The sequence below is a fragment of the Cervus elaphus genome, chromosome 2 (genome assembly GCF_910594005.1).
Source record: "Cervus elaphus chromosome 2, mCerEla1.1, whole genome shotgun sequence".
Lineage (NCBI taxonomy): Eukaryota > Metazoa > Chordata > Mammalia > Artiodactyla > Cervidae > Cervus > Cervus elaphus.
This window is the reverse complement of record NC_057816.1, coordinates 32494194-32508992: the sequence shown is the minus strand read 5'-3', so window position 1 is coordinate 32508992 and position 14799 is coordinate 32494194. Positions and strand designations below refer to the sequence as shown.

The 14799-nt window shown below is 37.2% G+C and overlaps 1 protein-coding gene across 3 annotated transcripts in view; it reads left to right on the top strand.

Annotated features, from left to right (window-relative positions):
* The window catches only part of NARS2 (asparaginyl-tRNA synthetase 2, mitochondrial), a 127997-nt gene that overhangs the window by 49382 nt on the left and 63816 nt on the right, over nucleotides 1-14799 (top strand). For all 3 annotated transcript variants that reach the window (XM_043875624.1, XM_043875617.1, XM_043875631.1), the window contains one exon: nucleotides 9791-9885. In XM_043875624.1, coding sequence (XP_043731559.1) covers nucleotides 9791-9885 — 95 coding nt within the window. The remainder of the gene's footprint in view (nucleotides 1-9790; nucleotides 9886-14799) is intronic.

Below are 14799 nucleotides of genomic sequence, written 5' to 3'. Positions count from 1 at the left end.
AGCAGATCTTAATAAGGTTTATATATTTAAAAATAAATAAAGCATAGCATTTTATATTATGTTTAATTTTTACTTATGACTCTCACAGTGCTTGATGTAGGTTTGGATGATTTTAAGACTTGCAAGCATAAGGAGAGACAGAGGAACTTCCTGGCAGTCCAGTGGTTAAAATGCAGGGGACACGATTTCAATCCCTAATCAGGGAACTAAGGTCTCTATACCGAATAAAAGAGAGGGGGTGGTGGGGTTGGGTGGGATATGAAGCTGTCCCAGAGGTCCCTGAAGATTTGTTAAGTGAGCGGAAGATTATATGAGCGAATATACCGGGAGATGCCTCCTGTAGAAGTAAGTGAGGCACAGTCTTGAGAAAGCTGAAAAAGATGAAATTGAAGAGGTTTTTTTTTTTTTTTCTTTTTTTGGTGATCAGAAGATGATGTTGATGATACTGTCTCATCATCTTTTCCAAATCTTTCTGTTTGATGTCAGAATTAGGGACTTGGTATTGGGAGGGTAGGCAGAGGATAGATGATGTCTTTTATATTTAGTCAAAACTGGTGTTTAATTATATAGGATATCTACAAATTACGTGTTTTTGAGTGGGAGTAGATAGGAAGGAGATGGATTCATAGTGGTCACACAGTTTACATCTCTGAAGAAAATGAAACTTTTCCTCTGATGTACTTTAAACTTACAATTACATATTGCAGAAAATACATTCTGCACCTTTTATGTTTTTTAAAATACTTGTCAGTGTTAAGATGATGATGATATTAAAGAAAAACCACAGTAAACATCTATTTACACTTCTGCTAGGAAAGTAATGGAGAATTATTTATAAGCAATACATTAATATAAGAAATAGTTTATTTCTGCTTATCAGTACCTATGTTTGAAAACAAACATGAAGTTAAATATACACCAAGGACATCTTTTAGGTCAGCAATGCCATGACACTTGGCTAGAATCTTTTATGGCTCATTGTGCTTCTGATTGCTGATCCCCTCACACACACTTTTCAGCACTCTTTTGGTCAAGCATTTATGGAACAATTACTTACCAGGTGGTGCTAGGGGTTAACAACCGCCTGCCAATGCAGGAGACATAAGAGACATGAGATTGATCCCTGGGTCAGGAAGAGAAGATCCCTGTTGAAGGGCATGGCAACCTACTCCAGTATTATTCTCTGGAGAATTCCACGAACAGAGGAGCCTGGCAGGCTACCATCCATGGGATCGCAAAGAGTCAGACACAGCTGAAGCAACTTCGTATGCACTCAAAGAACTCAGTATTTTGACCTTCTCATCTTTTGTCCTGCATCAACTCTTTTCATTAAAAGTAGTGCAGTGTTAGACTTTGTGCGAGTGCATGCTAAGTCACTTCAGTCATGTCAGACTTTTTGCAACCCCATGGACTGTAGCCCACCAGGCTCCTCTGTGCATGGGATTCTCCAGGCAAGACTACTGGAGTGGGTTATCATGCCCTCCTCCAGGTGATCAACCTGATCCAGGGATTGGACACGTGTCTCTTTATGTCTCCTGCATTGGCAGGTAGGTTCTTTACCAATAGCTCCACCTGAAAAGCCCATTTTCATCATAAGTAGTGCAGTGTTAGATTTTACTAACCACCTATATTCTTCTTGGTATTTGACTTTGTTTCATACTTTGTTCTTGGCTTTTTGATTTTCCTGTTGGTGCTTATCAAAGTAATCCACACCACTGTAGGGCAGAAGATTAAAGTGTTAGTGTTTATGTGATATAGGATACACAGGGAATAAAACCAGTATACTTTTTATTCTAAGTACTTGCTGATAATACCTCAGAGTTCCACTTTTTAAGAAATATGCTATTTTAAATTTAGTTTTTGAATAAGTAATGTAGTTTATTGTTCAAAGAGTACCTATTTCAAAGTGCAGGAGGATTCCATCACACCTTGTTCCCCAGTAATCTAATTTCCTTCCCCAGAATCAACCATTGTTATTGATTCAGTACAACCACTGCATTCTTATGAATCCTGGAAATAATGTTTGGTTAAGGATAGAGGTCCTGGAGTCTGACCACCTTGGTTCGTTCTCTTTGTCATATTAGACAAGAACTTAACCTGTGTGTCTCAGTTTCCTTCTCTGTAAATGGGGATACTCTTTGTTAGATGCTTATACACTCCTTGGCTACAGTTGTTTTTGTAGAAGTATCTGTATCTAAATGGGTATTTTTTTTAACCTCAGGAATATAGTTTAGTTAAACATAATTTTCATTCACAACACACAGTTGTTACTGGTCTCTGCAAGGCCCTTGTATCTATCTCTGTGTAGCAAAACCATTTATTCTTTTCTGTGAGTCTGCAGGTCATTTGAGTGGTTGATTGGGTTGGGCTTAGTCAGCTGATGGGTTGGCTGAGAGCTGAGCCATCTAGGATGGTCTTGTGTGGGATGACTCATCTCTTTTCCACATACCTCCCAGATTTCTCCATTATGCTAATCAGGATGTGAATCTCTTTGGTAGTGTGGCTCCAAGAAAGAATGTGAACTACACAAGCAGGTTTTCAGGCCACTATTTTTGTTAGTTTTCTTACCACACCATTGACCAAAACACATCACATGGCCAGGCTCAGGGTTAGTGTGTAATATGTATGCCAAGGGGGTTGAAATAGAGAGGTGTGACAAATTGGAGACATTAATGCAACTAATGTAACACAGCTGACTCTGTAGTAACTGCTGTCCAGCACTTGGTGGTTGTCACAGAGCTATTGCTGGTCGGTAGTAAGGTGGACAAGCTGGAAGTTCAGAGATAACCAAGCACTGTGGTAAGTGCGTCACTGTGTCAGACTGCCACAGTCTTCTGAGAGTAATGACTTCAGTTCCATTTTCTCCTCTCAGATCTTACACACATTCCTTTTCAACAATAAAAGGCCAGCCGTAGCCTGGAACCATGCAGGATTGGGGATTCTAGGAAACAGAGTCCTCAGTTTAGGTGGGAGCAGTAATGCCAAGCTGATAAAATACCATCCAGCATAATTTTTTTCTTGCTTTTATTTTTTCCGCTTTATACCAATCACCACTTGCATTCCTCACCTTAATGTCTTTGACACAACTTTTTATTATGACTATAACCTCATAAAATATGAGTGATTTTTTTGTGTGTATGTTTTAAATTCACATTAATGATAATAGAATTATTATTGTTATATTATTCCATTTTCTACTTTTCTCCATTTAGTTCTGTTTTGAAATTCTGTTTCTGTTGCTATAGGTATACCTATTTTTGCTTGTCATTGCTACGTGATATTCTTTATCTTTGCTTTCTACATCTTGCTTACCATTTTCAGTAATGGACAGTTAGGTTGTTTCCAATTCTAAGTTACATCCCCCCCAAAAAATATTGCAATTATCTTCTACATATTCCATAATAGACTTGTATGAAAATTTCTCTAGAATGTTTATCCAGAAATTCTTTGGTCATAGGGTATATGGATTAATATCACTGTTATCCAGAATAACAGTACCAGTTTACACTATACTAGCTTTACCTCGGCATTCCTGTTTCCCTCTGAATTAATTTTCTATCAAATTGTAACTTAGTGACTTAAAACAACACCTCTTTATTAGCTCACAGCTCTATAGGTCAGTAATCAGAATCGCATGGCTGAAATCAGTCTCTCAACTCAGGGTCTCACAAGCCCAAAACCAGTGTATCAGCTCTCTAAGCTTTCTGTGTTGCCATCTGGGGCTTGCTTTTCCAAACACGTTGTTGCTATAGGGTTATATATAGGACTGGGGTTCCCATTTTGTTGCTAGCTGCTAGCCAGATTCCTCTCAGCTCCTAGAAACTGCTCTAAGCACCTTTCCATATGTCTTTCTCTATCTTCAGGTGAGCAACAGCATTTCAAATCCTTATGCTTCAAATTTCTGACTTTTTTACAGCCAGCTGTAGAAAACTTTTTACTTTTAAAAGACTAGCCAGGAAATTTCCAAATCTCGAGGACATCTGATTTGGAACTTTAATTAAATTTGTAAAATCTCTTCACATCAGTACTTGGCTTAGTGGTTGAATAAACCAGGACTGAGAATCTTGAAACACATCTTATTAATAGAAATCTGCCTATCAGTACTGACTCTACCTCTGCACTTGATACTATGTAACTTTCTAATCTTTGTGAGTCAGATATATGTAATGAATTCATCTTAAAATGCCTTGTTTTAATTTGTATTTCTCTAATTCATAGTGAATTTGAGTGCTTCTTCATACACCTTAACCTTTTGAATTTTCCTTACTGTAAATCCACTTTTCATACCCATTGTCCAGGTGGCGAGCAGTTTATTTTCTCTTTCTTGTTTTCTTCTAGGAGGTCCTTATATTTTTTACCCATTAATCACTTGTCAATTTTAGATGTTGAAAATATTTTATCCTTAAGTTCTGCTGACTTCCTATATCTTCCTTTATTAAATAAAATCTTTAACTTCAATGTTGCAATTTGAAGATCTTGTTAGAGAGGTCCTTTCCCACTGGCAAAATCACTGTTAGATAGTTAATTCATATAATCTTATTCTTTCTTCATTACAGTTGAAGTATTTAAACTGTGAATCTTTTTTTTTTTTTTAAAAAACTGTGAATCTTAAAGTTGCAATCCCATATTACTTTTTGACCCTATCAGGTTCAGTAATGACTTATTTATGTATGTGTTTAAAAAAATTGAAATTCATACAACATAAATTCACTATTTAAAGGGTACATTTCAATGGCATTTACTATATTTACAGTGTTATACAGCTACCACACCTATTAAGTTCCAAAACATTTTCATTACCTCAAAAGAAAACCTCATGCCCATTAAGTAGTCACTTCTCATTTCCCTCTTCTCACTAGACCATGAAAGTAAAGTGTTAGTCACTCAGTCGTGTCTAAATCTGCGACCCCATGGACTGTAGACCATAAGGCTCCTCTGTCCAGGGGATTCTACAGGCAAGAGTACTGGAGTGGATTGCCATTTTATGCTCCAGGGGGTCTTCCCCACCCAGGGATGGAACATGGGTCTCCATTACAGGCAGATTCTTTACCGTCTGAGCCACCAGACCATGGCTCCCCAGACCATGGCTCTCACCAATCAGTCTGTATGGATTTACCTAGTCTAGATAATGTATATAAATGGAATCATGCAATATGTGGCCTTTTTTTTTAATGTTTTTTTACTTAGCTTAGTGTGTTTAAGCTTTACCATGTTTTAGAATATATAAATACTTCATTCCATCTTATGACTAAATAGTATTTCACTGCTTATGTACATTGCATTTTGTTTATCCACTTATCAATATTTCTACCTTTGTTATGAACTGTTATGAACATACTGTTATGAACATTAATGTACAAGTATCAATTTGAATATTTGTTTTTTATTTTTTATAACCATTTTAAAATTGAAGTATAGTTAATTTACAGTGTTGTATTAGCTTCAGATGTACAGAAAAGTGATAGTTTTATGTTTGTTATTCTTTTCCAGATTCTTTTCCATTATAATAGAAATAACCTACAGGTTATTACAAGATACTGAGTGTAGTCCCCCATGCTGCGTAGTAGGTCCATGTTGTTTATCTATGTTGTACATAGTAGTGTGTATATGTTAATCTCAGTTCAGATCAGTCGCTCAGTCATGTCTGGCTCTTTGCGACCCCATGGGCTGCAGCACGCCAGGCCTCCCTGTCCATCACCAACTCCCGTAGTTTAACCAAACTCATGTCTGTTGAGTCAGTGATACCATCCAACCATCTCATCCTCTGTCATCCCTTTCTCCTCTTCGTCCTCTATCTTTCCCAGCATCAGGGTCTGTTCAAATGAGTCAGCTCTTCGCATCAGGTGGCCAAAGTATTGAAGTTTCAGCTAAACATCAGTCCTTCCAATGAACACCCAGGACTGATCTCCTTTAGGATGGGCTGGTTGGATCTCCTGGCAGTCCAAGGGACTCTCAAGAGTCTTCTCCAACACCACAGTTCAAAAGCATCAATTCTTTGGCGCTCAGCTTTCTTTGTGGTCCAACTCTCACATCCATACATGACTACTGGAAAAACCATAGCCTTGACTAGATGGACCTTGGTTGGCAAAGTAATGTCTCTACTTTTTAATAAGCTGTCTAGGTTGGTCATAACTTTCCTTCCAAGGAGTAAGCGTCTTTTAATTTCATGGCTGCAATCACCATCTGCAGTGATTTGGAGCCCAATAAAAATAGTCAGCCACTGTTTCCACTATTTCCCCACCTATTTGCCAGGAAGTGATGGATGCCATGATCTTAGTTTTCTGAATGTTGAGCTTTAAGCCAGCTTTTTCACTCTGCTCTTTCACTTTCATCAAGAGGCTCTTTAGTTCCTCTTCACTTTCTGCCATAAGGGTGGTGTCATCTGCATATCTGAGGTTATTGATATTTTTCCCAGCAATCTTGATTCCAGCTTGTGCTTCATCCAGCCCAGCATTTCTCATGATATACTCTGCATATAAGTTAAATAAGCAGGGTGACAATATACAGCCTTGTCATACTCCTTTTCCTATTTGGAACCAGTCTGTTGTTTCATGTCCAGTTCTAATTGTTGCTTCCTGACCTGCATACAGACCTGCCTGCATTCTCAAGAGGCATTCAGGTGGTCTGGTATTCCCATCTCTTTCAGAATTTTCCACAGTTTATTGTGATCCACACAGTCAAAGGCTTTAGCATAGTCAATAAAGCAGAAATAGATATTTTTCTGGAACTCTCTTGCTTTTTTGATGATCCAGCGGATGTTGGCAGTTTGATCTCTGGTTCCTATGCCTTTTCTAAAACCAACTTGAATATCTGGAAGTTCACGGTTCACGTATTGCTGAAGCCTGGCTTGCAGAATTTTGAGCATTACTTTACTATTGTGTGAGATGAGTGCAACTGTGCGGTAGTTTGAGCATTCTTTGGGATTGGAATGAAAACTGACCTTTTCCAGTCCTGTGGCCACTGTTGAGTTTTCCAAATTTTCTGGCATATTGAGTGCAGCACTTTCACAGCATCATATTTCAGGATTTGAAATAGCTCAACAGGAATTCCATCACCTCCGCTAGCTTTGTTTGTAGTGATGCTTCCTAAGGCCCACTTGACTTCACTTTCCAGAATGTCTGGCTCTAGGTGATCACACCATTGTGATCATCTGGGTCTTGAAGATCTTTTTTGTACAGTTCTTCTGTGCATTCTTGCCACCTCTTCTTAATATCTTCTGCTTCTGTTAGGTCCATACCATTTCTGTCCTTTATTGAGCCCATCTTTGCATGAAATATCCCCTTGGTATCTCTAATTTTCTTGAAGAGATCTCTAGTCTTTCCTTTTCCTCTATTTCTTTGCACTGATCACAAAGTCCTAATTTGTCACTCCCTACCTGTTCTCCTTTGGTAACCATAAATTTGTTTTCTATGTCTCTGAGTCTATTTCTGTTTTGTAAGTAAGTTTATTCCTATTGTGTTTTTCGATTCCACATATAAGTGCTGTTTTATGTTCAATCCTTCTGTGTTGCTGCCAATGGCATTATATCATTCATTTTTTGTGTTTGATTGAGGAATATTTCACTCTGTGTGTGTGTGTGTGTGTGTGTTTCTGTGTATGTGCATACACACTAGATCTTCTTTATCCATTCATCTGTGTTGGCTGTTGTAAACAGTGCCGCTGTGAACATTAGGGTACATGTATCTTTTCAAGTTAGAGTTTTTTATTTCTCTAGATATATGCCCAGGAGTGGGATTGCTGAATCATACAGTAACTCTGTTTTTAGTTTTTTAAAGAACTTCCAGATTGTTTTCATGGTGGCTGCACCAATTTTCATTGTAACTTTAAAACAGTTGGATTTAAAACATGTAAGAAACTTAGATTTCCTTTTGTACAAATGCTAATAAATGAGAGTAAAATCAATTCCTAAATATCAGATTTTTTTATATATATATACATGAAATGAGAGAAACCACTTTTAGAGAAGTCTATAAAACACCCATACAAATTACAGATGAAAGAAGTTGAAGAGGTGAAGGAAAGGAAAAAGTATAATATTCATACAAATGTACTGGGCCTTACTTGAAATGTAATCATTTAGTAGATAGTGAAGACATATCAGAGAACACATCTTTTATTTTGAAATCCTAACATAAGTCAGATATTTTAGTTTTGAGTATTTAAGTCCTTGGAAACAATATCATTTAAGTGATAATGAGTCTCAAAGATGAATTTTTAAAAAGCAATAATAGGGCATGTAGGACCAGATCAAAGTTAAGTTTTAAAAATAAAGGCAGTTGCAAAATATGTACCACAGCTTCCTTATCCATTCATCTGCTGATGGGCATCTAGCAAAATAAATGAATAATTTCATTTGGTAATTTTACACTAACTATCACATTGATTCTCCTTTCTAAGTCAAAAGGAGAAGAGGGCAGCAGAGGATGAGATGGTTAGATAGCATCACCGACTCAATGGACGTGAGTTTGAGCAAACTCCACAGAGATAGCGGATGACAGGGAAGCCTCGCATGCTGCAGTCCTAGCATGCATACGGGGTCACAAAGAGCAGGACAGGACTCAGCAACTGAACAGCAGTCACGTTCATACACACACATACCCATACATGATATGCAGTATTTTTAGGACAACCAAGGGAATTAAATAAGACAATTTCATTTCATTTGTTTCTATAATTCAGTAGTTGGTACTCTGCTCTTAAAAGGAGTCTTACATCATCTATTGAACATTTTATATTGGCTTGGTTGCTTTTACAGTATTTGTTTTAGTGCACCATTACACGGAAACATTTTCAGATCACAATTTGAATATAAGAGTAGGTAAATTATCTTCCTTCACTCCAAATGGATGTAATAGTCATAACTTGATACAGAAGTTTTCTTAATTATACTATTTAAATTATGCTTGACCTCCAAGTAACTTTTTATCTTAACTGTTAATAATGTTGACTGGCTTGTTTCTGACCAGTTTCAAATGGAATAGTCACTCTATATTACAAGTTCATAAAAATCTTTAAATGTAAATGTTCATCATATCTTTTAAAGATAAGGTCCAGCTTTTCTTATCTCCTAGTTGTCATGAAGATTAAGTGAAATGAACATGTTTATAGTTTATAATGTGTTTATAAAAATCTGTATTAAAAGCATTATTAACAATTTAATAATAATATGACAAGACATTTTTTAGAGGCTATTCCCTTGGGAAAATTAAATTTTAATCATGGGTCAGAATTGTAAAAGACTGGATGGAGGAGCCTGGTGGGCTGCAGTCCATGGGGTCGCTACGAGTAGGACACAACTGAGCGACTTCACTTTCACTTTTCACTTTCACACATTGGAGAAGGAAATGGCAACCCACTCCAGTGTTCTTGCCTGGAGAATCCCAGGGACGGTGGAGCCTGGTGGGCTGCCGTCAATGGGGTTGCACAGAGTCGGACATGACTGAAGTGACTTAGCAGCAGCAGCAGTGTAATGCCTCACATTTAAAACATAATTTCTTGCTTCAGCTTGCCCCTCAATCAAAATCAGTTTTTAGGAAAGAGTATATTTTGTGACCAAAGTACTTTGTCCTTTAATTGTTGTGTGTTTCAAAAATATGGAGCAAACTTCCTTGACCTTAGCACTTATCAAGCAGAGATTCTCTCTTTCAAGTGTGTACTGAAAACTGCCTTTTTTTCATGAGAATGACCTGTCATATATTTTTAATTGCTTTGTGATTTTTAATTGTGACAGAAATGTGAATGCAGTACAGAACATATAATAGCTTCTTGTGGCCTCTGTTTTCTTTTGCAGCCTTCAAGCAAAATAAAGGTGCCTGAGGAGAATTTCTTCAATATTCCTGTTTTCTTAACTGTCTCAGGACAGCTTCATCTAGAAGTGATGTCAGGGTACAGAGTTTTCTTTTCTTTTTTCTCGCATGGGCTAAAGTTTATGGGTTGGGTGAGAGTGTAATAATGTTCCTTTCCCAGTGCTAAAACCTAAAAATTGAAGTTAACGTTTGTGGTTAGTCCATGTCAGTTCACTAAAAGTACATTTAGATTGACACTTTGACAATATCCAGATTTCTTACTAAAAAAATCATGGTAGTATCCACTTTTCATTTTTGGTGAAAATGTAACATTGGAAATATGAAGTGATTTTTTTTTTTTCTTTTTACTGATCTTTTTTGCTTAAATCTCAAAATATATAATCAAAATATAAGTACAATTAAACATCTTTATGAAAGTAAAAACAGTTATAGTTCACACCTGAAAATTATAAGAGAGGTACTTGGAACAGATGGAAGAAAAACCTTTTTAAAATTATGGTTTAAATAAAGGAAATTAACTCACACAATCATCATGATGTGTGACCAATTAAAAAGTGTTAGAAGTCAGATCACATTAATTTTAGCCAGTCTTCAAATCTCTGGAAAGTCATTATAATCCTTTCAGTGCAATTTCCTTCTTTTTAGAGATTAAACAGGAAAATCTTTAAAGTACTCTTTAAATCTTATATTCTGTGGGTAATTTTCTTAATGCTGACTCAACAAGTACTGAGTCTCTACCCAGATATAAATATCTTTGTTTTCTCATACAGAGCTTGAGACTTAAGAATCTCTTTAGGAAATGGCTACAGTGAAAATAGGGAATCTTTATGTATTTCCCATTGTTTTCTAAATGTGCAGGTGGAAAAACTGAGGGGAAATAGTATTTGTGTCTTTTTTTTTTTTTTAACGGACTTTACTGGCAGAATAAAGAATGTCAATGGTGGAATAAAGATAGTCTTGAAAATAATATATACTTAGATTCTTTTCTGATTTGAGAAAGAAAGATACTAATTGATAATTACAGAGACCAAATAATAGAAAATATTATCAGAATATGGTATAGAAAAACTATTATCATAATAGCCCTGTGAGATTGTAGGAACCGCCGAATTGTTTGTGGGAAAGGCCATGTCAGGCATGTCATGGAAAGTTTCTTGTGCCTGTCAGTATAATTTTTAAAAATTTAAAACATGATTCATAGAAATATAAAGTGAACATGTATCAAATATTTTATTCAGTTATTACTGAGGAAATAAGTAAAGTAGTAAGACTAGTTCAAAGAGCATCTGGGAGGCTGTGAATTAATAGCCAGTTTAATAAAGGAATTTTAGAATAAGATTGCTAGTTACAAACTAGCTGATATCCTGCAGATCAATTAACTCTAACCTTTGGAATTTTCTCTTTTACCTGACAGAAATGATTTGCATCTCTGCTGGACAAAAATCTATAAGTTAACATGTAACTTTACTTAATTTGGGCTATTCAGTTCAGTAGTAAATAGAATAATGGAGCAAGCGCATCTCTTAGGTAATTAAATAACCTTTGAGTGTGTCCGTAGCCTCTTATTACATTGGAAGGATGTGCTATCTCCCTATTAGCTTTATCCAAGTTTAGGATAACCTTTCTTAACAACCTTTCATTATTTGTTTCTTTTTATCTATAAAGCTATAGAAAAGGTTTATTTCCCTCAAATGTGTCATAATGTGGGAAAAGTATAAGTTTGCCCAAGTTTTTCTGTTATAATATCAGTAGCGGATCATGTTCCCTCTTTACCAGTAAAGTACAGTGAACCACAGAATACACGGTACTGTGAAACTTGACCCAGGATTAAATGGACAGAATGTGAAGGACTTTTTAGTGTGTTATGAAGTATTTCTGACAGGGGCAGTCAAATATCCCTAGTTTAATATAGTTTTAGTACTATTAGTACACAGTACATCATGTTTAAGATTAATGCATGATTTAGTCTCCAGTAAGAAATTGTTAGTCTTTTTTTCCTCAGCTTTTTTTTTCTAAATTTTATTTAACAGACTTTTAAAATGGAGTAAATGGTAGCTATATTTAGAAGGTTAACATTTTCCAAAAGGATATCTATGTTGCTTTAGTGGGTTTATGGTTCCATTTTAAAGTTTAATTTTGTTGTTGTTTTAAATAAACTTTCTATTTTTAATAATTTTTTAACTAACATTTTAAAAAATAATTTTATTTATTTATCTTTGGCTGTGCTGGGTCTTCGTCGCTGCATGGGCTGTTCCCTAGTTTCAGAGAGCAGGGGCTGCTGTCTAGTTGCAGTGCGTGTGCTTCTCATTACAGTGGCTCCTGGCGCGGAACACAGGCTGCAGGGCATGCGACTTCAGTCGTTGTGATTCGTAGGCTCAGTAGCTGCGGCTCTAGGGCTCTAGAGAACAGACTCAGTAGTTGTGGTGCAAGGGCATAGTTACTCCTCAGCATGTGGGATCTTCCTGGATCAGGGATGGAACCCGTGTCTCCTGTGTTGGCAGGTGGGTTCTTTACCACTGAGCCACCAGGGAAACCCTGAATAATTTTTAAACGTAGAAAAGTTGCAGAGGTAGTTCAGACTTCTTGTATACCTCTCACCCAATTTCCCCTATTGTTAACATCTTACACATTACCATGGTACATTTGTGAAAACTTAAGAACCTAACGTTAATACACTACTATTAACTATAAATTCCAGACTTTATTTAGATTTCATTGGCATTCCATCAGTGCCTTTTTCCAGGATCCACTTTAGGATGTACTTAGCTGGTCAGTCGTGTCCAACTCTTTGTGACCCCATGGACAGTAGCCCACCAGGCTCCTCTGTCCATGGGATTCTCCAGGCAAGAACACTGGAGTGGGTTGCAATGCCCTTCTCCAGAGGGTTTTCCCAACCCAGGGTTCGAACCCAGGTATCCCACATTGCAGGCAGATTGTTTACCATCTGAGCCACCAGGGAATTACATTTAGTTTTCAGGTTTCCCTAGTCTCATCTAGTCTATAACGGTTTTTCAGTTTTTCCTTAGTTTTCATGGCTTGTAGAAAGTATGCCAGTCTGGGTTTTTCTTACGTCTTTTCTTAAATTTCAGGAGGCAAAGGGAGTGGAAAGAACACCACAGGAGTGAAGTGCTCTTCTTGTGATATCATGTTAGGGAGAACTTGGTATCAATATGATGCTATTCACATTCATTGCTTGTGTTACTTGCCAAGTTTCACCACTGAAAATGTACTGTTTTTCTCTTTCTCTGCTTTGTTCTTTGAAAATGAGTTACTGAGTGTACCCACCCTTATTGGAGGTAGGAGTGAGTGGTTGGGAAGTGGGAGATGGCATTATGCACCATGTCCTGGGGTGAGGGCAGTATTCAGAATTAATCTGTATGAATGATTTGTTGTCTCTTTGCTCTGATTTATTTATTTATGTCATCATTTATATCCAGATCGACTGATGTATATTGTATGGTTTAGGCTGTATTTCAATGCTCTGCTTTTTACTTTACTGCTCAGATTGTTTTAGTTGTTGGGAATTCTTATATTTTAATTCTTGTATCCCTTTCACATGCCCCTATCCTTTTGTCTTTTAAGTACCTCCTTACTCTCTGGTACTGTAAGATACCAAGATTTGTTCCTCTGTTAGTTTGTTTTACTGTTTTGTAATTGATGAACCCACACTGATACAGTACTGTCACTCAGAGACCATCCTTTACTTAGGGGTCACTCTTGCTAGTGCATGTTCTGTAGGTTTGGAGAAGTGATGTCATACAGAGTAGTTTCACTGCTCTAAAAATGGATGCTCTTCCAAATCATCCCTCCCTCCTTCCTTTTCTCCCTCCTGATCCCTGGCAATCCCTGATCTTTTAACTGTCCCCAAAGTTTTGCCCTTTCTAGAATGTCATAGAGTTGGAATCATACAATATGTAGCCTTTTCACATTTTCTTCATTTAGTAATATGTATTAATATTTAATACTCCATATCTTTTCATGGCTTGATGGCTCATGTCTTTTTAGCATTGACTAGTAGTTCGTTACATTGATGTATTACATCTACTTTTGCTTTATTGACTACACCAAAGCCTTTGAATGTGTGGAGCAAAATAAACTGTGGAAAATTCTGAAAGAGATGGGAATACCAGACCACCTGACCTGCCTCCTGAGAGATCTGTATGCAGGTCAAGAAGGAACAGTTAGAACCGGACATGGAACAATGGACTGATTCCAAATAGGAAAAGGAGTACGTCAAGGCTGTATATTGTCACCCTGCTTGTTTAACTTGTGTGCAGAGTACATCATGAGAAATGCCAGGCTGGATGAAGCACAAGCTGGAATCAAGACTGCTGGGAGAAATATCAGTAACCTCAGATATGCAGATGACACCACCCTTATGGCAGAAAGTGAAGAGGAACTAAAGAGTCCCTTAATGAAAGTGAAGAAGGGTGTGAAAAAGCTGGCTTAAAACTCAGCATTCAGACAACAAAGATCATGGCATCCGGTCCCATCACATCATGGCAAATAGATGGGGAAACAATGGAAACTGTGACAGACTTTATTTTCTTGGGCTCCAAAGTCACTGCAGATGGTGACTGCACCTGTGAAATTAAAAGATGCTTGCTTCCTAGAAGAAAATCTATGACTAACCTAGACTGCATATTAAAAAGCAGAGACGTTACTTTGCCAACAAAGGTCCATCTAGTCAAAGCTATGGTTTTTCCAGTAGTCATGTGGATATAAGAGTTGGACCATAAAGAAAGCTGAGTGCTGAAGAATTGATGCTTTTGAATTGTGATGTTGGCAAAGACTCTTGAGAGTCCCTTGGACTGCAAGGAGATCCAACCAGTCAGTTGTAAAGAAAATCAGTCCTGATTATTCACTGGAAGGACTGATGCTGAAGTTGAGGCTCCAATACTTTGGCCACCTGATGCAAAGAGCTGACTCATTTGAAAAGACCCTGATGCTGGGAAAGATTGAAGGCGGAAGAAGGGGATGACAGAGGATGAGA